The following is a 26,947-nucleotide window of genomic DNA, read 5'->3' on the forward strand; positions in this document are numbered from 1 at the left end:
TCTTATCTATCATATTATCGATGAAAACAAGATTTCCAACACTAATCGAAGCTATACCCCTCCATACCTAGACACTACCACCTCCATGTTTGACGGTCTCATTAAGATTTTTGTTGTTCAAATTCTGTGTTCAGTTTTCTCCATGCGCACACTTCACCATCGGACTGAAAAGTGTTGAATTTAGATTCGTCGGAAAATAATATGTTGTCCCAAAATTGGTTGTCCCGATCAATGTGCTCCTTGGCAAAATTTCGTCTCTTTTTCTAATTTACTTTAGTGATAAAGGGCTTCTTTCTAGCTACCTTAGCTCTATGTCCAGCACGATGTAAGGTCCTGCGTACAGTTTCACTGCTAACGTCTTTATCATCATCTACTCTTAAAATAGAGGCAATTTCTGATGCACTGGTTCGAGGATTAAATTTAATTTTATTGATTACTTTTCTCCCTTCCCGAGCAGACAACTTTTTCGGGCAGCTACTTCTGAGTTGATTAAAAAAATCATTACTATTTTCAAATCTTTTCATAACATTTCTAACTGTAAAACGGCTCTTCTTTACTGTACTTGCAATATCTGAATAAGATCTACCATCTTTATGTAAGTGTACAATTTTTCTTTCGCTAATAGTTGTTTCTTGATCCTTTGCATCCTATCATTATCAAAACTGCTAACACACTGCAAATATTTTTAACTTTGCTTGTCCCTACACGCAAAGAATGCATATTAAGTATAAAAAAATAATAAATAAATTGTTTGTGAATCAAGAAAACTATTTAATTATGTATATAACTAGTTGCCAATATTTTTGTCCATGGATTTCTATAGTTAGTTTACATATTGGCAATTTACTATTTGTTAGAAAAATCATATAATATTAAATATGGGGGTAATTAATGCTTTAAGATATGAGGTTTAAAATAATTAGTTTTCATTCGTTTTGTTATTTGCTAATGTAGCGAAGTCAGTCATTTTATGTTAAAACTTCTAGTGCGCCAATACTTTTGTCCCTCACTGTATGTAATTATATCGTAACTATTAAGAGAAACATTGTTAGTATACGTTTTATATTTAATAGGGGCGTGCGTTTTTTGTATGCGCCTGCGCGTTTTTATTCATTATTAGAGCTAGTTTTTATAGTTTATGCTAAGAGTATTTATTTACATTTCGTTCTTGAGCTCTAAATCATGTTTTAATGATAGAGGTTATTATTTGTTAGTAAACATAATCATTTAGTGTTTTTTATGTTACGATATAGCAGTTAGTCAGAGTAAGTGTGTAGAATGCATTTTATTCCTAAAGTAACACTCATTTTAAACATATTCAGTGAAAAATTAGTATCTAAGCCTAAAATTTCTGTTAATTTTGTGATTTTGCTTGCACATTTTTTATTTGAAAAATTGACTGTGGCTTCATCTATGATTCAATGGTCATAATTCCGGTTAGAAAGAAGTAGGTTCCTCTGTTTCGCAATGCCGTGCGTTAGCTACGCGTCTATAAATGGCGCCACCGATTTAAATTCTACAATTAAACGACCCGATGAAATATCCTTATTAAACCTAGTTTGTATGCTCTAGGTAAATAAACATATTATAATGCCATTTCGCGTTTTTATATACCTTTCGTCCTTCTAAAAGTATTCGGTGCAAAATAACGTCGAATTAGCAGAAACTAAATATACCTCCTTGCATTTCTGCACTCCTGATACGAAATGTTAAATTTCAAGTAAAATGCTCCGTATGTGTATATACCATTCAACCGAAAACTTTCAGAATAACTGATTTACTGCGATATTCCGAATCATAGAAAATTACGATTTTTAGCATGCGGAAAGGCAGCCGTCTTCAGTTAAGAGGTACTTTCACTCGCAGTTCTTAATTCAAAAAGTACCTATAATAGTGTTTGTTAGTCACGATAGGGAAACGTCTAGGAGCTAAACCACACTACCAATCATAAAATCTAAAATTGCTCGAAAAGTCTCTATAATTCAATGCTTAGAAAATCTTCCTAAATAAACAACAGTTTTTTATAAAAAATAAACTTAATTGACATTAGTTTAAATAAAAATAACATAAAGCCAGACAAAGTTAACAAATAAAAATATATTTAAAGAAATAAGATCGCATCAAAATTTGGCAATGCCGCAAGAAGTGCTTATTTTCTTAAAAATGTTAATTTGTGAATTAATTATTTTAAATAAAATATTCGTTGGTCGTGATGTTAGTTGCCATTTCCACATCGCCTAAATCTAAATGAAATTGGCCATTACAAATATTGCTTGCTAAGTACACAGAACACGTTAGGCTGACCGGGAGAATTTCGACCAAAGGACGCACAGAAAGATTTCCCTCCCACGTCATATGATACGAAACGCGGAGGGGACGGTTTAATCGGCAAGATCGGTCCTACATGATACTTCAGTATCAATCTGTACAGATTCACCGAATAGTTCACATCTAAGCAGGTAAAACTTGTACAAATTGTATTTTTTTCTTACATCAATTTAGTTTTTTAGGTATAAAAATAAATTGTTTTACACGTGTTGTTACCATCCCTTCCGCATTTCGCATCATATGATGCGACACAGAAAAAACTTTCTGTGCGTTCTTTTCTTGAAATTGACCTAGTCAGCTTTACGCATACTGTACGTTTGTACTGAGATCTCGCAAATTTGATAATCACAAGAAAAATAGTTATTTTATAATTTAAACAACATTTTCGAAATGTTCGATCAGCACTACTTACACTATTGCCAGATCTAACATTATGATAACAATGCAATTTGAAAAACAACTAATTATATGACACTTTCTGTCAAAAGTCAAAAACAAAAAAATAATAATAATCACTAAATTGATTGAATTGAGATGTACCAGTAACGTTTTTAATTATAGAAAATTGACTTAATGGAAGAGAACATTCAAAACGAACCTTGTCGTTAAATCATCCGGTAGTGCCAATATTTCGCAATGTCAGACGCGGATAAGCAAAATACTACCAGCCAAACCAATGGGACCCAAGATCATGAATCTATAACTCAATACATTACCATTTTAAAAAACTTGGCCATCACCAACTCGGACTTCTTCTCTAAAGACAGTAGTGAAAACGGTCAGAGATTGTACATCTCCTTTATTGCTATTATTGATGCATTAGATGCATTGCTTCCAAGGGTCACTGAAGTCCAAGCACGAGCGAAAGAGTTTGATTTCAATGCAGAAACCCCAGGGAATGGTTATCGAAGTTTCATTACAGTATTCAGGCTTGCTCTCAAGTATGCTATAGAAGTTAACCAGAAAATTATATTGAAGAGAAGCAGTCTTCTATTTAGAAAAAATGTGTTAACAAAGTAAGTATATTTTCTGGATATTGTTATAGTCTTAATTGACTTATTCCAGAGAAATAGAATCTTGTTCGCATATGTTATCTAGTCTAGAAGTGTGTTTCAAACATTTACAAACAATACTCTCCTGGAGTACTGCAGGGAACCTCTTTATAGAGGATCGGCCTGTGGAGGATTTGGTTTCTGTATGCCAAGATATAAATCAGTATTGCTTCTATGGCAGATCATTAGGGTTTCAAGTAATATACCTAAGATTTTTTGAAAATACATTAAATATCATGAATTTTAGTTCTGTGATTCTTTAAAAAATGTGCTCCAATTTATTGCTTTGTCAATGGCAATATTTTCAGAAGCATATTTCAGTGAAGGTATTGCATATATTAAAAAGTAATAAATGCTTCTTTGGCATTATCATATTCTAGGTTCTTTGATTTCTAAGGCAACTAATTCTTTTATGACAACTACAAAATATATTACCGACCCTGAGCAAAGGGCCAAAAGAATTGTTAATATCTCTCAAAGTGCTGATGTGGATTTTTGCAAAGCTTTTTGGTTCCTATCTGAGAGTGAGTTAATGAACCAGTTGCCTTCAGTTGTATCTCCAACTGTGGCAGTTTGTAAAGTGATAGTTATTGCACCTGAACCTTTGTCTCTTAATGTGAATGGAAAAGAAATTGAGGTGCCAGTACCTACTTCACATATAGGTAAGATTTGGGTAGTGTAATTAGAGAGTTAAGGCTCATTATCCTGAATTTTTATAGTATAGTTTTAGAGGATTAGATGTAGAATAAATGCACCTCTATCTAATTAGTAGCAAATAGACAAATTAAGTACTTGTTAACAAAAGAAATAAGAATTAATTACAGGATGCTGTATTATTAACTTTTCCCCAAGACTATTGTATTGCAGGCCTTAAATCTGTACAAGTCCGGCTAATAAGTTACCATGTTCGCAAAGGAATGTTGGGGACCAAAAACAAAGCCCCTTTGGAACCCCCTTCCAAAGGTCTTATAATTCATTGCCACGGAGGAGGATTTGTGGCTCAGTCTTCCAAATCGCATGAGGGCTACCTGAGAGACTGGGCAAAACGACTTAACGTACCTATTCTTAGTATAGATTACAGCTTGGCCCCTGAAGCACCATTCCCTAGGGCCCTGGAAGAGGTATTTTATGCTTATTGTTGGGCTTTGAAGAATCACCAATTTTTAGGGAGTGATGGTAAGAATTTGAAACAATACAATTTGAAACAGTAGAAAAAAATATTTTTCCTCAGGAGAAAAAATTCTTGCTGTGGGTGATTCAGCAGGGGCCAATCTTCTATTGTCCACTACTTTAAAGTGTATTGATGCAGGAGTTCCAATTCCTCATGGAATATTTGCAGCTTATGTTCCTACTTTAATAAAATTTGCCCCATCGCCTGCGAGAATGCTCTGCATGATGGACCCTCTTCTGCCATTTGGATTCCTCATGAGATGCCTCAAAGGTCAGTTTTTTCTCTCCCTGTCATTACCTTAATTCAAAAATCTCCTTATATTTAGCTTATGCATGTACTTCATCAGACGCCCCGAGAGTTGCTAGCACCGCGAATTTGTATGCTTCAGACACTGAGAGCTTCGAGGAAGTAACTGAGTCGGATTTAGCCGAACTGCAGGCACACAAATCTCCAGTTTCTGAAGCCTCTGACACTTTGACTTACGGCTCTTTGAACACGTTAAATTCAACGATGGAGGACGATTTGAATGAGAAAGATGTGACTTCTGCAGATATTGAAAAGAGTCAGAAATGCATGGCCGATATAGTACACAAATATGTACTAGGTAGGGATTATTTGGGGTCTCTCTTTTCTACGGTCACTAGAGGAGGTATGAAATGTTTCTTGAAAAGTGGATTGTGTTGCGTTGCGTTGCTTTATTAGCTTAGTTAATGCTAATGCTCCTCTAATGCCGCCAGTGCGTGTTATAAATGTCCCTTCCCTATAAATTGAATTTTTTAAATTGGCAAATAACGGTTTTAGAATCTGACACAGATACAGAAGGAACTAGAAACTCTCAAGTTGATCCTGAGAGTTATTCTTCATCATCGACAGTCCAGAGTAGCGGTTCCTTCCAAAACCGACTTTATGGCTTTGTTTCTTTGATAAAGAGTCGCTTTAATAAAATCCTGGGAGATCGTGGATTTATTGCGCAGCAAAAGATAACGTTGGACGCTGAAAAACCCAATAGATTATGGGATGAATTGTGCATTCCTGTGCCCAATAACCCTTATATGAGCCCTTACTGTGCGTCTGATGAATACTTAAGGAGATTTCCGCCTACAAAAATCTTGGTGAGAACATTTTTATAAATATTGATTGATGATTATGAATGTTAAATATCTTATAATAATAGACTGTGCATATGGATCCTTGCCTTGATGACTGTGTCATGTTTGCCAAGCGGCTTAAATCTCTGGGAAACCACGTTACTTTAGATATTTTAGAGGGTCTTCCACATGGATTTTTGAATTTTTCTTTGGTGAGTTTTCATTTCAATAGTTCAATAATACAACCTCATCAAATTTCAGATATCAAAAGATGCTCACGAGGGCTCGAAAGTATGCGTGCAGAGAATGAAAGAATTGCTGAATTTAAACAAAGATCTGTTACGGCCTAAATAATATTAAATTAAATTACGGTGGTGGCACTAAAATAAACTATTATAATTTATTTATTGATCTTTTAAGCATAGAATATTGCCGTATTTTTATATTATTTTGTATCGGTTGACTCGACGTTGCGCGCTCTCTACGATCTTAATTATTATGTAAATATTAAAAAATGATGTTCTCAAGAACATATTTTGTGATAGTTATTCGTTAGAAGAATAAAAACATATTGATCAATGCAAATAAGTTTTTGCGTGTTATCGTGTTTGGTTGAAATTCATTTAACAAATAGTGCCACCAAAAGTTAGGTTATGGCTTACCTTTTGATTATCATCGATACATTGTTGCTAATTCGACTTTCAGGGCTTGACAAACGAGTATGTCGCATATTTTCCGTATCACAATTTAACACCAAACATTCATTTACCAAGATATTCTTACTTACTACCACCTTCAATTAATATTAATTATGAGTTACCAGCACTATCAATGCGTACACACTAATAAAATGAATATATAACAACTGAACCTGACACTGACCCTTTCTTTAAAAGCTCTGAAAGACATTATTGTTGCTTGAAATTGGCCAAATCTGTTTCTTTATGGAATTTTTGGGCATTTAATTTTAAGAAAATAGTTAAATTGATACCAAAAATCAACAATATATCTAATATAATGGAAAACAAAAACACTACTCATGGACACGTAAACAATCAGAACTGAATAGGAAAGGCGCATTTGTTCGCGTTTGGCAACAGCGACATGTCACCATAGGTACACAACCCACAATACACCAAGGTATTCTTTGTCGCCTAACATCAGTTGAAATTGCTATTAATGGAAAATAACTCTACAAAAAAAACGAGTCTTTCGGCGCGATTTGTACAAGACTGATAGCTCAAATAGGCCAGTTTAGAGTACCAAGCAAAAAACTCCTCTATAAGCTTACTCCACTTTTGAATACACATTGCAACTTATGATGGCAAGTGGGAAAGAGTAACAGAATTTATTACTATAAGCAAATTCCAACAGTTTATCTTGAATGTATTATAAGTAATTGTACAATAAACAAAACAAGTTTATAAGTTAAATGAGTGGCATTTTCCATATGCATAATTTCGACAATTAAATCAACCAAGAAAATGAATAAATACTAAACACTTTCATAAAAGCACCAAAAGTCAATGTTCCAGGTTACCATTTACCTGCCCCTTTTTCCTTAAGGTCTTTTGAAGCACATGTGCATCTGCTGGCTCAATTCTCTTGTAATAATGCTCTTTGGTTTCAACTATTTCAAATCCAAACTTTTTATAAAAGTCAATAGCTCCCTCGTTATTTACTTGAACATGTCTAAAAATCTATTTTTTACACAGTTTACTTTCCATCAACGTCTACTTACAAAAATATACTATCAAAATTCCCATCCTGCTCTACATAAGTTAAAATGTGCTCCACCATCATTGTTCCAATCCCAAGTCTTCGATAAGGATACAGACAACCCAGGGTCATTATATACAACCTCCTACTTTTCTCAGATGTGTCAATTCGACAACACACAGCCCCAACCACAATATCATTGTAATAGGCTAATTTCGCTAATTCTCCCGCTTCCAATACATCTTTGTAAAACTTATCGTTGTATGAAACAGGAAACACTACGCTATTGAGCTTTTTAAGCTGCTTAATGTTATGGGGTGTCACGTATCCTAGCTCTATGTTTGCCCTAAGAAGAAGGTGGAGGTTAGAAAATGGAGGGAAATTCGTTTTTAATAAGCGTAAAGGTCTTACTTAGTCATTTTACGATGTATGTAATGATAAAGCTGTGAAGTGTGAGTGATAAATCGTCGATAAAGCACTGGGGTACGAATTTTTGGGGCTATTTCTTTTTCCACTATAATTTCCAAATTTTCCTCCAAGAAAAAATTTACGTTAACTGTCACTGTCAGTATCAATCTAATGTACAGGCAGGAGTGACTGTGATTAGAGGCGTACTTGTGTTTTTCACTTTTTTTCGTGGCTGAATATCGTGAAAATTAACCTTAAATAAACAATAATTCATAATAATAGGTGACCATTATAATTTATTATTAATATTAGTCATTGATATAATAAAGCAAATATGTTTATTTTCTTAGAAGTTTACATTGTTTACACAAAATTTGTTTATTGAAATCCTACGCCAATGGTAGGGTCATCTCTGTCTTCCTCTCCCATCAATCTCCTACCACTCTCTCTCTCTTTTGCCGCCCTTCCGTTAGGATCATTGAATCTCGTTCTGTGCCCTTTTTCTCCATCTTTTAGCAACAATTCAATAAGGTAAGAACATTCTTTGAATTAAGAATAAACTATTCCTGTCGTCGATCCGTTCCTCAACACCAAACACCTGCTTACCTGCCTTAATTTCACCAACCGATTTTTTGCGCAGTGTCCTCGTTGTCGGCCTGACACATTTCAACTCCAGCAAAGATACACGTGGTGTCTTCACCGAAAAATCAGTTTCTTTGTTCTCCCCTTTCAAAGATCCTCATTGCAGCATCTGCACGTTTTAGTAGCCGTAATGACCACCGACGTGGAAAAGACCGGCGACTGTCCCGACGATTTAGAATCCTTGGAGGAAGAGGAGGAGGTGATCTTTCCCAAACAGAGGCCTTTTGCAGCCGGTCCATTATTAAGTCGTCAGCAACGCTCTGCAGAAATGATAGCCTCACTGCCACCCTCGGCCCTCCCTCGAATCAAAGCTCTGAAGAAGCTCCACATGGATGCCACAAATATTGAGGCCAAGTTCTTCAAGGAAGTGCATGATCTGGAATGCAAATATCATCGGTGAGTTTAAGCAATCAAATTTTGCAATGTGAAAGAATTTTTTGAAATAGGAAAAAAATGTTTTTTCTGAAGGTTATATGCTCCACTTTATGAGAAACGCAACCAAATAATAAATGGGGAATATGAGCCCACTGAGGAAGAGTGCCAATGGCCTTCAGATGATGAAGATGAGGGACTACAAAAAGCCTTGAAAGACAAGGTGAAAATTGAGGAAACTAATGGGAAAGAAGAAGCCAAGGCTGCTGATAAAAAGGGCATTCCAGACTTTTGGATAACAGTCTTCAAGAATTGCACTCTTTTGACTGACATGGTCCAACCTCATGATGCTCCAATTCTCAACAATATCACTGACATTCGGATGTCTTGTCAGGAGGAACCAATGGTAAGATTTTTCTCTTAATTTGAGTATTTGTGATTAAATTTGGTTCCATGAAGTCGGCAGATATGAGTAGAGAACAAGAGGTCAAAGGCACTAAGAATAAATATGATTGCATGTGATTATCTCAGTAATTGAGTGCTTAACATTGTTTGTAATAATTTGCTTTGAGTGTTTGGGTTGGAAAGGCAAAGACAAATTTGGTCCAGACACTTAAAGAGTACTGAACTTTCAAATGTAGTTATTAGTAGTGATAAAGTCACAATTTTTTTGAACCAAATTAATCAGGAAATTATTCATTGTTTGAACCAACCTGTGATATTTGAGAGGTCTTATTATTAATATGAGGCATCTTGATGCACACAGGGAAAGAGTTCTAAAGAGTCCCGTGCAGATACATACCTGTGATTTTAAACCTAATAGCTCAAAGTTATTACTTTTTAGTCACTCTGTATGTTCTGCTTCATTTACTCTTTGCACAGCTATTTTTTCCCAAAATTCCCATCCCTTCACCTTGTTATAGTATTACAGTTATTTTTCTCATTTCACAGAGCTTCAAGTTGGAATTCCACTTCAAGCCAAACAGCTACTTCACGAACACCATTCTTTCAAAAGAATATTTCATGAAGTGCGTGCCGGACGAGGACGATCCATTCAGTTTTGAGGGCCCTGAGATCTACAAGTGCGTTGGCTGCACAATCAATTGGAACAAGGGCAAAAATGTGACTCTCAAAACTATCAAGAAGAAACAAAAGCATAAGAGTAGGGGTGTGATTCGGGTAGTCACCAAAACCGTGCCAAATGATTCGTTTTTCAACTTCTTCTCGCCGCCCACCATTCCGGAAGACGCTAAGGAGCAGGATGTTGATGAGGATTTACGTAATTTGCTTACCAGCGATTTTGAAATTGGTCATTATATTAGGTGAGTTTAAAATTTGAGACCATTTGGGTTAGCCTGAGCAAACCTGTGATATTTGAGAGGTCTAGTTTTTGATACTGGTCATCTTGATGCACACAGGAAAATAAAAATTTCAAAGGGTCCCGTGCAGACAAGCGTCGCATTTATAAAGCTAATAATTTTTATTACTTTATGGTTTGCATGTATTTTCTGCTCCGTTTACTCTTTGACAGTATTAATTGTCTCTACAAGTAAAACAGTACTGAAGCATATTCCGACTTTCAGAGAACGTGTAATTCCACGAGCGGTTCTCTACTTCACCGGCGAGAACACAGATGATGAGGACGATTACGAGGAGGAGGAAGAGGAAGATGATGAAGATGAAGAAGACGAAGACATGGAGTCCAACGCCGCGGGCAAAAATCAGGAAAACTGCAAGCAGCAATGAAACGAGATTCGTAGGTCGAGGGCCGGCAACAACGCTTTTGTATTCGGTAAAACTGGCGGCCGATCATAAAGACTTCCCGGCCTGCTCTCGATTTACCACCGATTTTCCTATTTAAATTATTATGTCATACTCATAACATTTTATATTTTTACTCTTTGCTTTGTGTATTTGAGTCATTTTGGTAATGCAAAAAATCTGGTGATTAGTAATGTTTTTGAGGACGTGATTATTTGTATTTCATTTAATAAATTCAAAGTAATTTTTCTAATAAATAGCAGTTTCTTTTAGAAATTGGTAGGGAGATTTATACATATAATAACCTACAAAAGATACTTATATTCAACCCACCTACACCCAGCGATATCGAAATAAACATTTTTAACACAAATCTGAAAAACAGATGTGAAAAACATTCAAATATTTAGAAATCCGAGGAGCTTTAAAATTTCAAACTAATAAAACACAAACATCAATTTTCTACTGCGTGAAAGCTAATTGAAAATGCCAACAAAACGACACTCTTCTACACAACACACTTTTTTTTTGCATTTTCCTAGTTTAACATTTTAAAGCTTATGAACGAGTCATGCTTCGATGATCTGAATCGCTTCTTTACGCTCCTCTTCCAGCTCTTGGCCGGTGGTGCTCAACATTTTCTTAGCGAAATCGTTGATTTCCAACCCTTGCACGATCTCCCATTTGCCGCCCTTAATGGTCACGGGGAACGAGAAAATCACGTCCTTGGGTGCGCCATAACTGCCGTCGCTCAGGACACCCATAGACACAAATTTACCGGGCTGAGTACCGAGGAACCAATCGCGCATGTGATCGCAAGCTGCTTTCGCTGCCGACATTGCTGAGGACATCTTACGGGCGTTTATTACGGCGGCACCACGCTTTTGGACCGTTTCTATGAAGGTAGAGCTCAACCATGATGAATCTAAGGAAGTTAAAAATATAGAATTAGGTGTCTGACCACGTTTGCTTTTTAAATATCAATAATTGATTAATAATCGGTGTATATATAGTGTCAATTATAATACTAATAGTGGTCTAAAATTCAATCTTGATCAAATGGCGAAGTAATTTATCTCATAGATATAGTCGCTAATTAAAAAATATAGTAGAATCGTGATAAGAAAAAATGCGCCGTCCTTGAAGATAAGCACGAGCTGCTACAATAAAATTATAATCGCTGAAAGGAAAAAGAAATCAAACTTGCAAACAGATTATCGCAACCTATTAACATGTCTGTGAAATCTGGCCCAGAAAGCTTCGCGTGCAAAAACTACTGGTTGAGGGGGCGAATATGTATGTTTTCTATGCAAACGCGATCTATGATTTATTCTTGATAAAATTGCCTCTTGTTCAAGCATAGATAACCAAGTGCTATCTATGGTTACTGAATAATTAGTGGTCACACATTGATTTCTCTTAAGTAATATATATGCACTTTTTTTGATTTTACACTACTTGGTAATGGTTTTTGAATGTAGTCTCTTTTCTATCCTAAGTTAGTTCAAGTTAACCTCTTGCAAACTCTCTTGATGTATGCGACAGTCCTCGGACCAATAATCATTCTGCAAAGGGTAGGTCTCTATCTATTTTTTCCAAAATTAAAATGGTTAATGTGTAGCATAATTTGTTTATACCTTTTATTGCATTTATTCACGCATATCATTCCAGCACCCACTTTATCCATTCAACTTCCTGACAATCAATCAATTAATTGATAATATCATAATGACTCACCTTTAACTGCCTCAGGAACTGCAGTTGGCTTGCCCCCAATATCAATAATTGCATGTGAAACATCTGGGAACTGAGTAGATGAATGATTCCCCCAAATGATAGCGTTACTAACCAAACGAGCTGGAACTCCCACTTTGGCGGCGATTTGAGCTGTAGCTCTATAATATCTCTATTAATCTCATTGAAGCCTGAAACGCATGAGTTATCGTACCTATTTTGATCTAGTCGAGTCATTGCAGTAAAATTTTCTTTAGGGATCGAGGGCGCGTACCGTGAACAAATCAGAGCATTGGTATTGGCCGGATTGCCCACCACTAGAACCTTAACGTCTTTCTTGGCGTATTTGTCCAGGGCTTCTCCTTGCACCTTGAATATCTTGACGTTGGCGCTTAACAAATCCTTGCGCTCCATTCCTTGCTTTCGCGGCATGGCGCCAACCAAAAATGCAGCCGCAACGTCTTTGAAGGCGACGGCAGGGTCATCGGTGGGTACGACGCCGGCCAAAAGAGGGAAAGAGCAGTCGTCCAGTTCCATGACCACCCCACCCAAGACTTCCATCATGGGGGGGATGTCCAGAAGGTGCAGAATGATGGGTTGGTTGGGCCCAAATACATCACCATGGCCCAACATGTAAAGGATGGAGTAGGCGATTTGGCCGGCGGCGCCGGTTACTACCACTTTCAGGGGCTCAGCCTGAAATTGTTCAATTTGATGAGAGTTTATTTCTCTATCATTTTTTTGCCAGTATTAGGGGTAATTGTAGGTTGAACCATTTAAAATTAAATTCATTCATTGGGAAAAATATTTTCATTTTCTATTGCACTGAAATAGTAAACAAGATAAAAATACCGCAGTTAGATATAGAAATCCTTTTATAAATAGGTTCAATAAGAAAACAAGTGGAAAAATTGAGTACATTTTCTATCTATGAGTTCTACAATCCAAATCAGAAACAAGTTATTTGTCTGCAAACTAAATTCATCACCCCTGACAGTATTGATAACCACTGGAATAAATAAGATGGGAAATATGTAATTGGAATGGCTGATGTTTACATGTTAATTTTTAGATAAATGAGATAGGAAAGGCAACAGGCATCACAATGTAGAGGTGCTGTTGATACTATAGACTTACATCATATGTTTTTTTTGTTTAAAATTAGCTGTATCCAAGTAAAAATTATACTATTGTAAACACTTTTAAAATCCACTAAACCTGAGAATAATTGCATAATTTTAAATATCATGTAAGATTCAGCTAACTGCAACAAGTGGTACATAAATGTTGCATTTGTGAGGAAACACAGAGAGTAATAAAAGATTAAATTAATAGCACAGTGTTAACTTTATCTGCAAGATAACTTGCCTGTAATGAATACAACAAAATTGAGCCTCCATTTCCATGCTAATAGGGACTGCATGTTCCTGAGAAACTTAGTGGAACATTGATAATGTGGGCAACAGTAAATGAGGCAGATTCAAGTTCAGCTATAGAGCCTCAAAGAGATATCCCTTGTAGTCATAGTAGAATGAAGCTAGATTTAAGTCAATACTTTGCAGCAATTGTTTTGAGTTGAATAATGAGTTGAGTAAGAAAGCGAAGAAGTTCAAGCAAAATTTTTGAGCTTCAGGGGGAGAATTGAAACTAAGCTGTCACAGAGACTAAGGGAACCTACTAATAACACATTTAAACCTTTAGTAAAAATGCAATAAACAGACGTAGCCCTCCCGCCTACATCAATCGAAAACAAAAATTAATTACATAATAAGGATGTTTTTGTTGAAAACGATCCGGGTCAGGACACAATTCCCCGAAAGTTTGAATTAATCGCTGGACTTATTTAATAATTTTTGAGCTTACCATCGTTGTAGTATCAAACGGAGCAAACTGGTTTAATTTGAGTTAATTAATGAAGAGTAAGTGGCCAGGAGAACGTCCTTTAAGAGCAAAATTTGAACTTGAGAATGATTTTTTTAATTATTTTATTTTCCAGTTAAACGTCATCCCCTCCCAGCGAAAAATAGAAATGACGTTGATTGAAGGGAGGGAACGTCACAAAGACATTGTCTCTCATTTGAAATTAATCTAACCAAGTATTCCGCTGTCTTACTTAATTAGCAGCTATCAAAAGGAGACAGAGATAACTCCACAAAAGTTTTCAGTTGATGGTGAACTCTGAACGTAAGGCGTTTATTATGTTCTTTACTATTTACGATCTAACATTTGACAGGTAGATAATAGCTAATGAATTTATCCAAGACATGCCTCCGATGTTCCAACGCCTTCTTAAGGTTTTTGCTCAATGATCACTCTGTCGCCGTTAGGTTGTTTTTGTATTTTTGTTTGGTCTTCACATCGTGACGTGACGACGTGAGATCATAGAGTTTCCTACTTTCCAGTGAAATTTAATTTATTTTTTATTTTTTATCATATATCCTACATTACTCATCAGTTCTCATTACTTTAAACCTTAATTTATTCTTTATTTCAACATCACTTAAGAGGAAATCAAATTAAACTACCCACCTAACCCAAAAAGCTACACATCCTAGACCAAATCAAAGGAATGTCAGAATAGAAATTTTTTTAAAGAATCTCGCATCGGAATTTTAATTACAAAAATGGATTTGTGGAGTGAAAGAGTGGGAAATTTAAGTGAGGAATTTACACCAAGCATCCAAAGCACAGAAAGCCCCTTCAGCGAGCAAGAAATGCGCATAATTCTAGACCTCAGTGAAGTGAACCTGGAGGAGGATTCCACTTGGTAAGTGCAGTTAAAATTAGCATCCTCTCGTTATTTTAAGCCCAAGAATGTGAGTACTTTGTGCAAGAGTTAAGTAGGTAATTTTGAATTTACAAGAGACATACAGTTATATTTTTACTTGAGTTACCATGTTCTATAAATCTTTCCATAAAGCTTCTGTAGCAAACATGTGAATGCACTATTGCCTACAAATATCTATGAAATTAAATAGTTTTTTTGCTATATTCCTTGTTTAAGGCTGTATAAAACAGGAGGGACCTCAATGGCACAAAGTGTCCAGAATTGGTTTGAAGAGTTATCACAAGACTCTTCTGATTGGAATATCTCACAATTAAAGCCAACAAAATCAATTGATACACGCACCTTTACTCGCCCTAAAAAAAAGTATACCCGTCCCAGTATTAGCAATATTGAGCAGGTATATCAGAGTACTAGTGAGGGCAGTGATATAAATTCCTCTATGGAAGATAAACTCGTTAATTTGACAACCAAAGTAAGCCTGTTGAAAGTAAATTGTGAGGCATTACATAAGATTTGTGTTGAAGGTGCCTCAAACCGTCCAAGAAGAAGAAAATGAGCCCATCTTGATGCAGAATTTAAAGCCATTGCAATTTGATCTATCCCAACCAACTAGCCTTCATAATTTTGATAGTCTTGTATGGACAGATGCCCACATAGATTCATTCCAAAACATGTCCCCTCCCAGCTTAATGAAGACTTCCCTATGTTCTTCCATTTTCAGTAATCTCATGGAGGATAGTTTCATTAAAAATGACCCCATATTAAGGGAGATCCGAGACAAGGACTTTACTCAAGCTGCTTTACTGCAAGACATGGAAGCCCCCTTGTACCAAAGCATCACTGAAAGCTGTAGCAGTATAAATTCAGACACCCCTGAAGGGTTTTTGAAAAAAGTTGCAAGAGAAACCACTTTTAGAAAGAATGCTAATTCTTGTATCCTGGAGAACAATAATGTTACTTTTACATTACCTACTAATGATACATTTGATATTCATCCTTCAAGTGATGGTAAGTTTGATTATTTATAACCCTTACTAATGGGTTAGGCTTCCTTTGGCTATGAGGCATCTTTATTTATAGCTTTATTGGTTGTTTTGAAAGTTAATTAGTGAGATTATAGGGACACAAAATTAAGGTTTGTTTATGGGTGGTGGCCATAAATTTCTTAGCCTCATTAAATGCTTGTTATGTTTTGCAAAATGGCAGATTATTTGTTTAGGCCCAACTTTATTCTGCATTTGCAATAAAAACCCTTGCAGCCCTATATTTAAATTATCTGGTGAGGCATTTTATCAATATGATCTACCCCAGATTTGAGGAATTTATGGGGCTTTAAGTATCCGAATGTCACAATATTTTAATAACCTGCAGTAACCATAAAAAGCTGAATTTCTAAGTAAATATTTAGTAGCTTTTAGTGATCTATGGAAATTATCTATCAGTCATATTAAACTCTTTAGGTAGTTCTGGTGTCAAAAACACCACACGTTTGATGGAATCTAAAGCTGCAAATCCTCAATCAATTGAGAAATGCATTGAACAAACACCTAAGGTTAATACGACTTACTGTTTTACTCCCAGAGAACACAATACCCCTAAATCTGATTTGAGAAACAATAGACTGAGCCTTAATCTCACTGTCGATAGTTTGCGCAGTTTACAAAAAACATTAGGTAAGTGCCAATTTTATCAAGTGAGAATAGGTTGAATACCTGAATTCCAGATGTGGAGAGTTCTAGGAGTATAGAGCATAAGGCTAGTTTGGAAGACTTGGACTTGAGTGGGAAGACTGTGATATTGGATAGTGATAAAGACGTAAAACGGAGACTGACATTATCCAATGGTGGCGTAGATCTGGATCAATTGGCGTATGAGCAGGAACAATTTAGGGACACCGAATCTACTAGAACTGACAGTGAGAGATCACCCCTTGGGTCGGCAGATAGTTTGGACAGGACATCTAGTAGTTTGTCTAGCAGCAGTAAAGGGTCCAGTAAAGTGTTGAGTATGGAGGATGTGGCTAGTGTGGGCGAGGGACGTCGGATCAGTAAGTCATTAAGTCGATATTATTTTTTTCATACAGTACCTACTCATTAAGCCTGTGAAGTGGGTGCATAAAACACAGTTGTTTATAGCGCTAATTTATTGTTTACTTTCTAACGGAGGCTGTTTCACGTAATTATTCAGACCGTTGCACCAAACCCAGTTATGTATGCGTGATCTCCATAAATTAATTGCAAATTACGGATTTGTCTCAGGGTTTTATGCGGTTAAAATGAAGGAAATAAAGAAATATTTTTATGTATGTCAATTAACACATTATTTTTCTTATATTATGAGTGATACAGGGATTGGAGTTTCAGCTATACACCTCTCTTGTTTTATTTACTCTCGTTATTGGTATCACAATTTTAGGTAGAAACTTATTAATCTCTACTCCAACGGAACATCTATCAAAAAACCGAAATATTTGGAATTACGACTATTACCCGTCTCCGATTCTCTCAGAAGGCGCCCAAAAGCCCAAGGTAATTTAATTTGAAAGAAATCGATTATAGGATTTCACTAAAAGTATTTCAGATAGAACAACCGAACACCAAAATTCTCAGCCGCTTAAATGAGCAAAAAATCGGACTTAAAACCAGCCAGCAGCGTACTTTACACACTTTAGTGAACACTAAGTCTTTAAAAGCACTCCCTGGGTCGTGCACGACATTAAGGAACATAGCGGAACATCCTCCTTTGGGCGGTTTGCCTAACTTGCGGAAAACACCCGTTCAAAATGCTCGCGCTTCTAGCAATTTGAAGACTATGGATTCCAGACTGAAAGGCTCCTACACAAGTTTGAAGCCGATTAGTGCCAATTTGCCTGTGGCTCCGCCTTTAAATTCTGCTCGAACGATTACTAGACCTGGAAATATTGCTTTGCAAGAAGGGAGAAACGTAATAGAGATTAAGGCTGTAGTGTTTCTGTGGTCGTAATTATTGTTTTGCTATAGATTATGCCAAAACATGCTCAAATTGGAGATGCAATCATGATGCCACCCAGAGCGAGCGGTTTGCCAAGACCTACAGGGCGAAGACCCGTTTCGCGGATACCGGCACCTCGCAGTTCCAGCACAAAGTAAGAGATAGTATGCCACTGGAGCACGTCTCTATTGCTTTTTATTATTGTAAGCTTTTTTTGCTTTTATGTTTATAGTATCTGTATGGTTTTATGTAGAAAAAAAGAAGGATTTTAAATTGCTATTTCAGGCCAATTACCATAACGTCAAGAAGCCAGAACTACTGACAAACGCTCACTTTAAGAGTAACTGCCCCCGAAATCACCGTTGTGCCTTAATTTTCCTACAACGTGTCCCTAACGTCTATAGCATATCTACCTACAATTGAATCATTGTTGATTTAACTGTAACTCTAATAATAAATTATTTACTGTTTTATACATATTATAAATACTGTTCACGGAAATGATCGATTCAGCAAGATTTTTCGTCATTTTTAGAATTTGTACTTTGGTAATGTGTTAGCTGAATTTATCGTAGCTATTAAATGCAGTGGGTTGAAATGTAACCATTTTGCAGTTAATTTTTCTTTATCCTGTATATTCTTGAGAAACAAAACAGAAATCTCTTTAATTTATGAATTTCGGCTGAGGTATTTCTAAGATATACGTCCTCAAGAGTGACGATACAGTTTACTGTATCGATCTTTTCCGTGAACAGCTTAGTCATTGTTTTGTGAGCGAGTGAGAGATCGGGAAAATGCACGCTGGGGAGACTCATTAACAACAGTATTAGATTTTTCGAATTACATTTATTTTTGAAGTTCAACCTTTACGTAAAAATAACGCTCTCATGCCTCCATAGTAGACCTGAATTGTTCTTTTTAATATTAGTATATAAAAATTTTTGTTGTTCCCTATATTATTAACTACCTTGTTGTTTTCTGTTTTGTAATTTTATAGCTGTAGTTTATGAATTAAATTCTGTAAGAATATTAATCTCATTTTTTAACTCGGCTCAATATATTTTATTTATCATAACTTTTTTTGTGTTTTATTTCATTGTTCGATTATTTCGTTTAAAAAACATTACTCCCGTATAGTCAGGCTCCATATGATATCACTTTAGATACCAATATCTTACGAAAAACGCGACTCATGCAAAAAGCACGCTTCTAAACCACGAATGTGTAAGAAAGGTGTGAATGGAATATTGCAAAAATATGTTGTTTTCAACACTAATGAGATAGCATTCACAAGGCGCCGAAGTAAGTAAAGAATTTTCGATAACTGCAAGGCAATCCAATACTCACCATTCAATCAAGAATTAGCCTATTATAGCCAATCACACATTAATCACTAATAAGGGAAAAATCTTAATATCACCACTCAAAAATATGTCATCTAAACAGGTGTTCACTGTAATAATTGACCCTAAATACATCCTCTGGCAACAACTAATTTTTCATTAAAGTAAATATTCTAGAGACTTCAAATTGGCGAAAATTGTGGCTATCTCTCGACCACCTCTTAATGGCATTTAACTTTAAAAAATGGGCAATCACTATTTCTTTTCGCCATAATTTTGGCTTAAGATGATTCTCCTTCCCTCTTAAGATGGATAAGGATAAGTTTAAGCTTTAAATATTTCAAAAAGTGAAATGGCTATAATAAAACATAATGGGAAATATATAGGATCGTTCGCGAAGTCAGTCTAAACAGAAACCGCACTTAACGCAGACGACCAATTAACTCGTTACCATTTCTCTTATGATTCTGATATTAATGAAGATTTTTAGAAGGTTTTTAAGGCTTAACAACGTCTTCAATTATCAATTCTTCTTCAGACAAACTCCTCGTTTTCCACTTAAGGCGAATCCCAATTAAAATGTCGTGTAAATCACTAACCTTGGTCCGTTTAACTGGCGTTGACATCAACCCTTTATATTTCCCCACTTGTAAAAACGCGCACTGTTTGTGGAGAACATCCAGCCATTATTTTCCTTTGCGAACCTCCCGATTCCATTATGTCCATTTTTCAGCAGCGGTCGAAAAAATTAAATTTCCTTCGTCTTAATGGATGGGTTCTTGCTTTATCTACCACTTAATCTTGATCATACATAGGTGAAAGCGACGAGTACTCGTAGATGCTTACAGCAGAGGGATTATGTTTTGTATGAGTTACGGCAAATGTGCATTAAGGGTGAGTTATGGAGGTGCATGTAAAAAATGAAGCAGCCTAGATTTTCAAGGTGCTAGGTCAGTCCCTAAGGTCGCAAGATCACAGAAAAATCGTAACATTTCTAAGGGGGACTTTCTTGCTAAAGCTCAAATGAGGTCCCTGTTTAGGTCCCATAATGACGCGTAGGGGTCCACTCAAAAAAATATGCAGTAAAGTCTTCTGGATATCCATCAAAATATTCAGTAAAAATGCACGAATTTCTCGTTCTAAGCAGGAAAAAGCAGACTGCGCGCTTGCCAGAATCGCATGTCCAGCCTTCCCTCGACTTTCCACGTTAGTCAGCCAGTTTCAGCTGCAGCTGGTTCAGGACTAATCGAGTTCCGTCTTCCGTCAATGCCCCGCTGAAAGCGGCAAACTTTATCAAAAGTCGCGTGTATGCATTTGTGCTTTACATACAGCAGGTAAACGCTTTTCTACTCTTTATAGAATAAACATTTTGCATTTCATTAGATTGAAGAAAATGCTTATTGAACTTCTTCTGATCTCCCTGATGAAACCCGGGTACTCATCGGAAATAGGCCTAAGATGCGACATGATCCCCGAAGGGGTAACCGCCCCCAAGTCCCAAGAGGGCCTCAATCGATATAAAATCGAAATTTCTGGAAACCCGGAATCCTACGTGCCTGAAGAGCAGTACAGTGGTAAGTTTTACAAAGCCATTTCTCTATTTAATGCGCTATCCAGTTTCACATATCTGGATTGGGTGACACTAATGGCATAATCGGTTTAACTCGGATAAAATATTCAATTTCATGAGGGTATCGATTCAAGCCGTCGTCAATCTTGCGTATGCCACATATTGTTTATTTTTGCCCATAGAACAATTTATTTGCTGTTAGGGGAAACTTGGTGCGAGAATTTAATCTTTGCACAGATAAAAATTCCCCGGAAACATTGGATGGGCAATAAAGCTGCAAAATCACCCTCGTTGCAGGAGAAATACGTCAGCAGGCACTAGTTATTGCCTTCCGTTTAATCGGTCCGAGCCAGAGGAATAAGTCGCTTTCTGGCAAGGAGAAACTATTAAAACTGCGTTAAACCGCAGAGAGAATTTAATAAAACTTAATTGGAAGTTTTCGTCAAAGGCCGTGGCCCTCAGTGAAGCTCAAGTCGCTTGATCAAAAGAGGGATGGAATGGCACATCCTTGCCGCTTCATTATTTGTACCTGCAGCCCTCCTTCCTACCTGGAAAACCCAATTTCCGGTGTTTTCCTGAACAATGATCGATATTCGCGTTTAAAAATGATTTTGATTTACAACGTCATTTTTCATTCTGCCCTTTATGACGCGTATCGATTCGCTAAACTAACAAACTGTGTCTTTGTTTCCCTCATATATTCGAATTAATCCCGGGAATGTTCCATGAAATCGCCAATTCTTCATCGCTGCAAGCGTTGCATTATTGCAACGGTTCGCAGCCGAAACGAGTTTACTCTTCTGGTATGTGCAGTGTTCCTGAGGGCAGGCCAGGAATCCCCCTACAAATTCACCCACTTCATCTTCTCAGTGGTGAATGAAAACCCGGAGAAGAACATCGATTCGGAGACCTCAATCGGCTCCCTGCAATTATATGGCGATGCCCTCACCAAGTTCAGCGACAGCTGCCAGAACGCCGTGGTAGAGGCCGACGCACAGCCGAAAGTGGAAGTCCAGGTTTTAATGGAAGAATGGACTGTCCACGGTTACCTTATTGATGAATTATTAATCTAGTTCTTGTGGTTGGCCCCTGTCAAGGGCAGCGGCTGCATCAAATTCAAAGCCACAGTCGTGGAATCCGTAGACGTTTGGTTTAGTGAAGACGAAGATCTCATGAAGACGCTATGCGAAGAGGCGCCGGACTCTGAAGACACCCAACCGAAGGTGTTAAAGCACTGCTGCACTTGCGACGAAGCTAAATACGAGGTAAGTCGCTACACACTGGTAGATTCGTAGCTCACTGATCGCAGGTGACGTTCGAGGGCTTATGGTCGAGAAACACACATCCTAAAGACTTTCCCAGCAATGGTCGCATAACTAGATTCAGCGACATAATCGGGGCCTCACACACTGTCAACTACAGCTTCTGGAACTATGGGGAATTCGCCAGCGAAGGGTTGCAGCAGCTGGCGGAGTATGGAAACACGAGATTGCTGGAAAGTGAGCTTAAAGCTAAGGTCCTGCAGTTTCAATTCCGAAGAATTCGACGTCCCTTCATTGAGTGTATAATATAGAGCGATCACATTCGGACGATAATCAAAGCTCGAGGAGTGAGCTTTCCCAACATAACCGGAAAAACCTTCGCAGTGTTTCGCGTGGACAACAAACACCACTTGATGTCCATCGTGTCCATGATCGACCCGTCCCCTGACTGGATCGTAGGCGTGTCGGGGTTGGAGCTCTGCCTCAGAAACTGCTCTTGGGTGGAGTCTAAAGCTCTGAATCTCTACCCATGGGACGTAGGCACTGACGATGGGATCACATATTTGGTATTTTCTCGCATTTGCGACCGTTAAACTGGTTAATTTGGACTTAATTCAGTCGGTCAATCAACCAGCCGTCACCAAACAACCGATAAGACGCCTGAAGTTCGACTATCCAGACGATGCCCGGTCGCCCTTTTACGACCCGACAGGAACTTCTATGAAGCCCTTCGCACGGTTGAAGTTAACGCGTCAAAGATTGTACGAAAAAAGGTGCGATTTTCAGCCCGAAGATGCGGATGAGAACAATTCACACTGCGAGACCACGGGTAAATACACCTTATGGTAAGAGCGGAAAACTAAATCCTTAAATTCTACCCAGCTTGGTCGGATTGGTCTGCCTGCTCCGTAACATGCGGCAGAGGCGTTAAGTACAAGCAGCGTCGTTATAAAAACGTGGAGAGCAAATACATCTGCCATAAAAGACTGACCGAGAGAGCAACGTGCGAGGCAGTCCAGAAGTATTGTCCTCAAATCAGGAGGAAGGAGCTTGAGGACCCCATGTGCGAGCTTGGTGAGTTGTTAGCATTGAACAGATCAAATACGCATGTATTTAGGGCCCTGGTCGCCTTGGTCTGGTTGTAGTGCGACCTGCGGAAAGGGGACCAAGACCAGAGACCGGAAATTCAAGAGCCGATATGCTGCCAAGAGGTGTGTACGCAGGAGGACGCAGCCACTGGTTTTGCAGCAGAATTTGGAGTGTTTCGTGGACGAGAAATGCGACGAATATGAGGACTTTGTATTAGTCAAAGACATTAAGAAAATTTAGAGTAAAAGAGAGATTTTCAGGAGGAGTTGCAGGAGTGTCCCGAAAGGCCTTGGACTGATTGGTCCCCTTGCTCAGCAACGTGCGATAAAGGCTTCAAGGAGCGTTACAAATTATCTCTGAAGTACACGGGACACGAGGCGATTTTCGGGCCGAAGGCCGCCAGGAAAGATTCCCAAATCGGTGACGGGTTTGACTCTGATGACCCGTGCGAGCAAAGAGTTCGCGAGACTGTAGAATGCTTCGAACGGCCTTGCGACAAGGGAAAAGCCCTTCCTAAAGGTAAAACCACTCCACCAGTCCTTCCTTAAACAACCCCTTTGTTGCAGCTAACGTATGCGGACTGCCCAAAGACGTGGGGGCTTGCAAAAGCAACGTAGATCGCTGGTATTTCGACGTCACAAAAGGTCACTGCGAAATTTTTAGTTTCAGCGGATGCGAGGGCAATCAAAACAACTTTAACACCCTGGAGCAGTGCCAGACCCTGTGTTCCCAATATCACAGTAAGTTCCGCAGCCCCCATTAGAGCGAGAATAACGAGCATTTTTCAGAGGAATTGATGGCGAACTCTACGCTGAAGCGAAAAGGCTTGGAGGCTTCGATATCCGGGATTATGTCCTATAACATACAGAACGACGCCACCACCGGTAATAAGAAATGTGGTACAGCACCACCAGGATTTTAGAGTCAATAAGTCTCAATGCAAATTACGTTTCAGCCCACATTTACCCATCGGTAAACTGCCAAATGTCCAAATGGACCGAGTGGTCCGAATGCATCGTTGGGGGCGACTGCGGCCCTGGGTACAAGTTCAAGTATCGGCACGTTCAGGTGAAAATTTGCGGTATACTACGACGGTTTGTTTAGGCGACATTTGCAGGTGGCGCCCCAAAACGGCGGAGCCCCCTGCTCCAAGAGGATGATGAAGAAGAAACGGTGTTTCGTGGAGTGTTAGGGGTGATTGTTTTAGATGTAATGCGAGAAATTATGCTTATAAGTAACGATCCATTAAATGTGTTTAGTAGTAAGACGTATCGATAGTTCGCAATAATTTATTTACCACGAGACGAGATTACGTATAAACAACAATAAAAGCAGATAAGGCACGTTAGGCTAAGATGAATTATTATCCTGCTTATTTCACTCGAAGTAGCCAGAACATTAAAATGGCGATCCGCCATCATAAATCTTAAATCCTCAAATACGCAGGTAAAAGTTCTTTGTACGAAGTGACCAAACCCAATTCTTTAGTGGGTAAATGGAACATGTTATTATCTCTTATCAAGTTTCTGCGAGAAAAATCTGTGTCAAAGAAACAAATCTTATCGTTCTAGGTCTAGGCCTGGCCACTAATTTATTATTCCAAAATGTTCCGGCTTCTGCGACAAATCCTAATTATAGTCTCACTATCAGTATTTCAAGCCTCTTCTCACCGATGCGACAAAATCCCTGCAGACTTGATAATTAGCGAACAAACGAGGCCTAATAGTGGCTATTACCTGCTGGACATAGAAGGCAAGCCTGAGAAGTACTCACCGAATAGCAAGTATAGAGGTAGGTAAGTTACTGTATCACTTCACTCAGTGACTAAAATACCCATAAAATTCAAGTAACAATTAAAGCGGATTTTTACAACCGTCCTGGATCAAAGTTCAAGCAGTTCATCCTCACCCTGGATTCAAAACCCGATCCAGACCAGGAAGTAACTCGTCAAACCGGGAATTTTGAATTAGGTCCAGATTCCCTATCTCGGTTTAGTCATAAATGCGCCAACACTGTGACTGAGACCAACACACAGCCAAAAAGCCAAGTGAGAGCAACATTCGCCTCTCACAACTTCTCTTACTACTGTTTCTTGCAGATATCTATAATATGGGTGGCTCCACCACCCAACAGCGGGTGCGTCATCATTAAAGCAACGGTAATCGAATCTAAGGAGCATTGGTTTGCGGACGATTTAGTCGCTGAAGAAGGGTATTTAACCAAGACTTTGTGTGAAAATTCCGATGAGGATGAGGACACTTTACCGGAAATTTTGGATTATTGCTGCGCCTGCGATGAGGCCAAGTATGAAATGGCCTTTCAGGGGAATTGGATCAGGAACAATCATCCCAAAGGTTTGTTTTATCGTTCATTAATTGAGCCAATCAAACGGAGGTTTTTTAGGCTTTCCTGAAGATCCTTTTACGACCAAATTCAGTGATATTATCGGGGCGTCTCATAAAAATGGTCAAGAGTTCTGGGCAGAGGGGGCAGAGCCCAGTCAGGGCTTGAAAGAACTTGCATTCAACAGCAGCACTATGTCACTAGAGGCAGAGCTTAAGGGTAAGTTTCACCCTAGGTTTTACAACTTTAATTTCGCAATTACAATTATTTAAGAGAACATAGCAAATTTGCACACTATTATCAAAGCAAGAGGCCTGGCTTACCCCCACATTACCTCCTCTTCATACGCAATTTTTAGAGTGGATAATCAAAATCACTTAGTGTCTCTCGTGAGTAAAATTATGCCCTCGCCAGACTGGATTGTAGGTCAGTATTTATTGCAGAAACTAACAAAAAGTTGTCCTTAATGAACATAATTATTAGGAGTGTCAAGCTTCGAACTGTGCTTATCAAACTGCTCTTGGAAGCAACAGAGAACCGTTAATCTATACCCGAAAGACGTAGGAATCAACGACGCTTTAGAATACACTGGCCACGAGCTTAGTTCAAATTTAAACTCCATTATAACCGAAATTACCTCTACTCAACCACCAGATCCAAAATCGCCTTTTTATGACGAATCTGGCGAACCTATGAAGCCGATTGCAATGCTGCATTTCAGATTGCAGAAAATTTATAAAAAAGATTGTGATCCTGATAGGTAACGAATGAAAATATCATAATTTGTTCTGAAAATTTATGTCTTCACAGAAAACGCCCAGAAGAGGGGGTTGTTGAGGAAACTGAAATTGAAGCAGGCCAGTATAAAGATGGTAAATGTGAGTCTGACGGTTGGAGCAAATGGTCGAGTTGCAGCGTAGAGTGTGGGAAAGGCCACATCACTCGAAATATTAAGTTAAAACAGCCAGGTTCGTGTGAGAATGTCATAAGTGAAGATACGCGAGAGTGCGACTCTCCCTGTGAAGAGGGAGAAGAGGAGAAGGTATTAAAAAAAAACAAATTATGTTTTATTAGCTATTGTTTTAAAATGTTTCTAGCACATATGTCCCCAAGTAATATGGACTAAATGGAGTCCCTGCAGTGTGTCCTGCGGCAAGGGCACTAAAACTAGATACCGAATCCCAAGCCATGCACTTGAGGAGGATGAAACTGATGCAAAATGTGTCAGCAAAGAAGTAGTGACGTGTGAGGAAGATTGTTAGGTTTTTTATTTCAACTTTGTATCATACTTACACTATACAAACAAG

The 26,947-nt window shown here is 38.1% G+C and overlaps 7 protein-coding genes across 15 annotated transcripts; 5 read left to right on the forward strand and 2 right to left on the reverse strand.

Annotated features, from left to right (window-relative positions):
• The first annotated feature begins 2,901 nt into the window (after nucleotides 1-2,901).
• On the forward strand, nucleotides 2,902-6,227 carry Hsl (hormone-sensitive lipase). 5 transcript variants are annotated; one of them, XM_066401083.1, is made up of 10 exons: nucleotides 2,905-3,344; nucleotides 3,394-3,577; nucleotides 3,628-3,706; nucleotides 3,761-4,042; nucleotides 4,248-4,556; nucleotides 4,612-4,821; nucleotides 4,877-5,200; nucleotides 5,353-5,663; nucleotides 5,726-5,851; nucleotides 5,901-6,227. In XM_066401083.1, the coding sequence occupies exons 1-10, from the start codon at nucleotides 2,965-2,967 to the stop codon at nucleotides 5,991-5,993; spliced, it is 2,298 nt and encodes a 765-aa protein (XP_066257180.1). In that variant the 5' UTR covers nucleotides 2,905-2,964; the 3' UTR covers nucleotides 5,994-6,227. The 5 variants fall into 5 exon arrangements, with proteins under 5 accessions (XP_066257179.1, XP_066257178.1, XP_066257180.1 ...); XM_066401085.1 differs by having other exon boundaries at nucleotides 2,907-3,344; nucleotides 4,877-5,155; XM_066401082.1 differs by having other exon boundaries at nucleotides 2,902-3,344; nucleotides 4,248-4,550; nucleotides 5,726-6,227.
• Nucleotides 6,228-7,000: 773 nt separating this feature from the next.
• On the reverse strand, nucleotides 7,001-7,928 carry san (Probable N-acetyltransferase san). The gene is made up of 3 exons (XM_066401046.1): nucleotides 7,770-7,928; nucleotides 7,381-7,704; nucleotides 7,001-7,331 (listed from the first exon to the last, which is right to left on the reverse strand). Exons 1-3 carry the CDS (start codon nucleotides 7,775-7,777, stop codon nucleotides 7,163-7,165), a joined length of 501 nt encoding a protein of 166 aa, XP_066257143.1. The 5' UTR covers nucleotides 7,778-7,928; the 3' UTR covers nucleotides 7,001-7,162.
• Nucleotides 7,929-8,162: 234 nt separating this feature from the next.
• On the forward strand, nucleotides 8,163-10,798 carry LOC136416285 (nucleosome assembly protein 1-like 1). Of its 3 annotated transcripts, none has more exons than XM_066401407.1 (5): nucleotides 8,163-8,297; nucleotides 8,534-8,804; nucleotides 8,877-9,186; nucleotides 9,732-10,102; nucleotides 10,364-10,798. In XM_066401407.1, exons 2-5 carry the CDS (start codon nucleotides 8,539-8,541, stop codon nucleotides 10,524-10,526), a joined length of 1,110 nt encoding a protein of 369 aa, XP_066257504.1. In that variant the 5' UTR covers nucleotides 8,163-8,297; nucleotides 8,534-8,538; the 3' UTR covers nucleotides 10,527-10,798. The 3 variants fall into 3 exon arrangements, with proteins under 3 accessions (XP_066257504.1, XP_066257506.1, XP_066257505.1); XM_066401409.1 differs by having other exon boundaries at nucleotides 8,207-8,297; nucleotides 8,515-8,804; XM_066401408.1 differs by having other exon boundaries at nucleotides 8,224-8,297; nucleotides 8,407-8,804.
• A 41-nt stretch (nucleotides 10,799-10,839) lies between these two features.
• Mdh1 (malate dehydrogenase 1) lies at nucleotides 10,840-14,283 on the reverse strand. Its single transcript, XM_066401410.1, has 4 exons — nucleotides 14,139-14,283; nucleotides 12,490-12,971; nucleotides 12,279-12,436; nucleotides 10,840-11,466 (listed from the first exon to the last, which is right to left on the reverse strand). The coding sequence occupies exons 1-4, from the start codon at nucleotides 14,139-14,141 to the stop codon at nucleotides 11,111-11,113; spliced, it is 999 nt and encodes a 332-aa protein (XP_066257507.1). The 5' UTR covers nucleotides 14,142-14,283; the 3' UTR covers nucleotides 10,840-11,110.
• A 304-nt stretch (nucleotides 14,284-14,587) lies between these two features.
• Nucleotides 14,588-19,108, forward strand: LOC136416067 (uncharacterized). Of its 2 annotated transcripts, none has more exons than XM_066401054.1 (9): nucleotides 14,588-15,042; nucleotides 15,280-15,535; nucleotides 15,588-16,071; nucleotides 16,524-16,736; nucleotides 16,787-17,110; nucleotides 17,479-17,591; nucleotides 17,644-18,006; nucleotides 18,063-18,236; nucleotides 18,319-19,108. In XM_066401054.1, exons 1-8 carry the CDS (start codon nucleotides 14,900-14,902, stop codon nucleotides 18,189-18,191), a joined length of 2,025 nt encoding a protein of 674 aa, XP_066257151.1. In that variant the 5' UTR covers nucleotides 14,588-14,899; the 3' UTR covers nucleotides 18,192-18,236; nucleotides 18,319-19,108. The 2 variants fall into 2 exon arrangements, with proteins under 2 accessions (XP_066257151.1, XP_066257150.1); XM_066401053.1 differs by having other exon boundaries at nucleotides 18,063-18,187.
• Nucleotides 19,109-20,606: 1,498 nt separating this feature from the next.
• LOC136416073 (spondin-1) lies at nucleotides 20,607-24,627 on the forward strand. 2 transcript variants are annotated; one of them, XM_066401067.1, is made up of 14 exons: nucleotides 20,607-20,710; nucleotides 20,760-20,950; nucleotides 21,760-21,962; nucleotides 22,020-22,211; nucleotides 22,256-22,462; nucleotides 22,520-22,774; nucleotides 22,827-23,037; nucleotides 23,091-23,282; nucleotides 23,326-23,507; nucleotides 23,558-23,816; nucleotides 23,864-24,037; nucleotides 24,086-24,196; nucleotides 24,253-24,365; nucleotides 24,415-24,627. In XM_066401067.1, exons 1-14 carry the CDS (start codon nucleotides 20,685-20,687, stop codon nucleotides 24,487-24,489), a joined length of 2,391 nt encoding a protein of 796 aa, XP_066257164.1. In that variant the 5' UTR covers nucleotides 20,607-20,684; the 3' UTR covers nucleotides 24,490-24,627. The 2 variants fall into 2 exon arrangements, with proteins under 2 accessions (XP_066257164.1, XP_066257165.1); XM_066401068.1 differs by having other exon boundaries at nucleotides 24,086-24,181; nucleotides 24,415-24,626.
• A 48-nt stretch (nucleotides 24,628-24,675) lies between these two features.
• LOC136416074 (spondin-1-like) lies at nucleotides 24,676-26,936 on the forward strand. The gene is made up of 9 exons (XM_066401069.1): nucleotides 24,676-24,743; nucleotides 24,869-25,088; nucleotides 25,145-25,344; nucleotides 25,396-25,651; nucleotides 25,701-25,859; nucleotides 25,914-26,066; nucleotides 26,124-26,400; nucleotides 26,451-26,682; nucleotides 26,738-26,936. Exons 2-9 carry the CDS (start codon nucleotides 24,902-24,904, stop codon nucleotides 26,900-26,902), a joined length of 1,629 nt encoding a protein of 542 aa, XP_066257166.1. The 5' UTR covers nucleotides 24,676-24,743; nucleotides 24,869-24,901; the 3' UTR covers nucleotides 26,903-26,936.
• The last annotated feature ends 11 nt before the right edge of the window (nucleotides 26,937-26,947 follow it).

This window comes from Euwallacea similis, chromosome 22, assembly GCF_039881205.1.
Source record: "Euwallacea similis isolate ESF13 chromosome 22, ESF131.1, whole genome shotgun sequence".
Classification (NCBI taxonomy): Eukaryota; Metazoa; Arthropoda; class Insecta; order Coleoptera; family Curculionidae; genus Euwallacea; species Euwallacea similis.

What these genes read in the sequence shown, in the direction of transcription:
- Mdh1 (XM_066401410.1), bottom strand. An exon ending in ACTCGACTAGATCAAAATAG is followed by an intron (nt 12,437 to 12,489) that starts GTACGATAACTC and finishes GAGATATTATAG; the next exon opens with AGCTACAGCTCAAATCGCCG. An exon ending in AGTTCCTGAGGCAGTTAAAG is followed by an intron (nt 11,467 to 12,278) that starts GTGAGTCATTAT and finishes TAACTTCCTTAG; the next exon opens with ATTCATCATGGTTGAGCTCT.
- LOC136416067 (XM_066401053.1), top strand. Translation starts at nt 14,900, where the DNA reads ATGGATTTGTGGAGTGAAAGAGTGGGAAATTTAAGTGAGGAATTTACA. An exon ending in TATTCATCCTTCAAGTGATG is followed by an intron (nt 16,072 to 16,523) that starts GTAAGTTTGATT and finishes TAAACTCTTTAG; the next exon opens with GTAGTTCTGGTGTCAAAAAC. An exon ending in GGGCGAGGGACGTCGGATCA is followed by an intron (nt 17,111 to 17,478) that starts GTAAGTCATTAA and finishes TCACAATTTTAG; the next exon opens with GTAGAAACTTATTAATCTCT.
- LOC136416073 (XM_066401067.1), top strand. Translation starts at nt 20,685, where the DNA reads ATGCATTTGTGCTTTACATACAGCAG. An exon ending in GGGAAAAGCCCTTCCTAAAG is followed by an intron (nt 23,817 to 23,863) that starts GTAAAACCACTC and finishes CCTTTGTTGCAG; the next exon opens with CTAACGTATGCGGACTGCCC. An exon ending in CCTGTGTTCCCAATATCACA is followed by an intron (nt 24,038 to 24,085) that starts GTAAGTTCCGCA and finishes AGCATTTTTCAG; the next exon opens with AGGAATTGATGGCGAACTCT.
- LOC136416074 (XM_066401069.1), top strand. Translation starts at nt 24,902, where the DNA reads ATGTTCCGGCTTCTGCGACAAATCCTAATTATAGTCTCACTATCAGTA. An exon ending in ACACACAGCCAAAAAGCCAA is followed by an intron (nt 25,345 to 25,395) that starts GTGAGAGCAACA and finishes TGTTTCTTGCAG; the next exon opens with ATATCTATAATATGGGTGGC. An exon ending in AAGAGGGAGAAGAGGAGAAG is followed by an intron (nt 26,683 to 26,737) that starts GTATTAAAAAAA and finishes AAATGTTTCTAG; the next exon opens with CACATATGTCCCCAAGTAAT.
- san (XM_066401046.1), bottom strand. An exon ending in AATTTTGATAGTATATTTTT is followed by an intron (nt 7,332 to 7,380) that starts GTAAGTAGACGT and finishes ATAGATTTTTAG; the next exon opens with ACATGTTCAAGTAAATAACG.
- LOC136416285 (XM_066401407.1), top strand. Translation starts at nt 8,539, where the DNA reads ATGACCACCGACGTGGAAAAGACCGGCGACTGTCCCGACGATTTAGAA. An exon ending in CTGGAATGCAAATATCATCG is followed by an intron (nt 8,805 to 8,876) that starts GTGAGTTTAAGC and finishes TTTTTTCTGAAG; the next exon opens with GTTATATGCTCCACTTTATG. An exon ending in CTTGTCAGGAGGAACCAATG is followed by an intron (nt 9,187 to 9,731) that starts GTAAGATTTTTC and finishes CTCATTTCACAG; the next exon opens with AGCTTCAAGTTGGAATTCCA.
- Hsl (XM_066401081.1), top strand. Translation starts at nt 2,965, where the DNA reads ATGTCAGACGCGGATAAGCAAAATACTACCAGCCAAACCAATGGGACC. An exon ending in AGTACCTACTTCACATATAG is followed by an intron (nt 4,043 to 4,247) that starts GTAAGATTTGGG and finishes ATTGTATTGCAG; the next exon opens with GCCTTAAATCTGTACAAGTC. An exon ending in CCAATTTTTAGGGAGTGATG is followed by an intron (nt 4,557 to 4,611) that starts GTAAGAATTTGA and finishes ATTTTTCCTCAG; the next exon opens with GAGAAAAAATTCTTGCTGTG.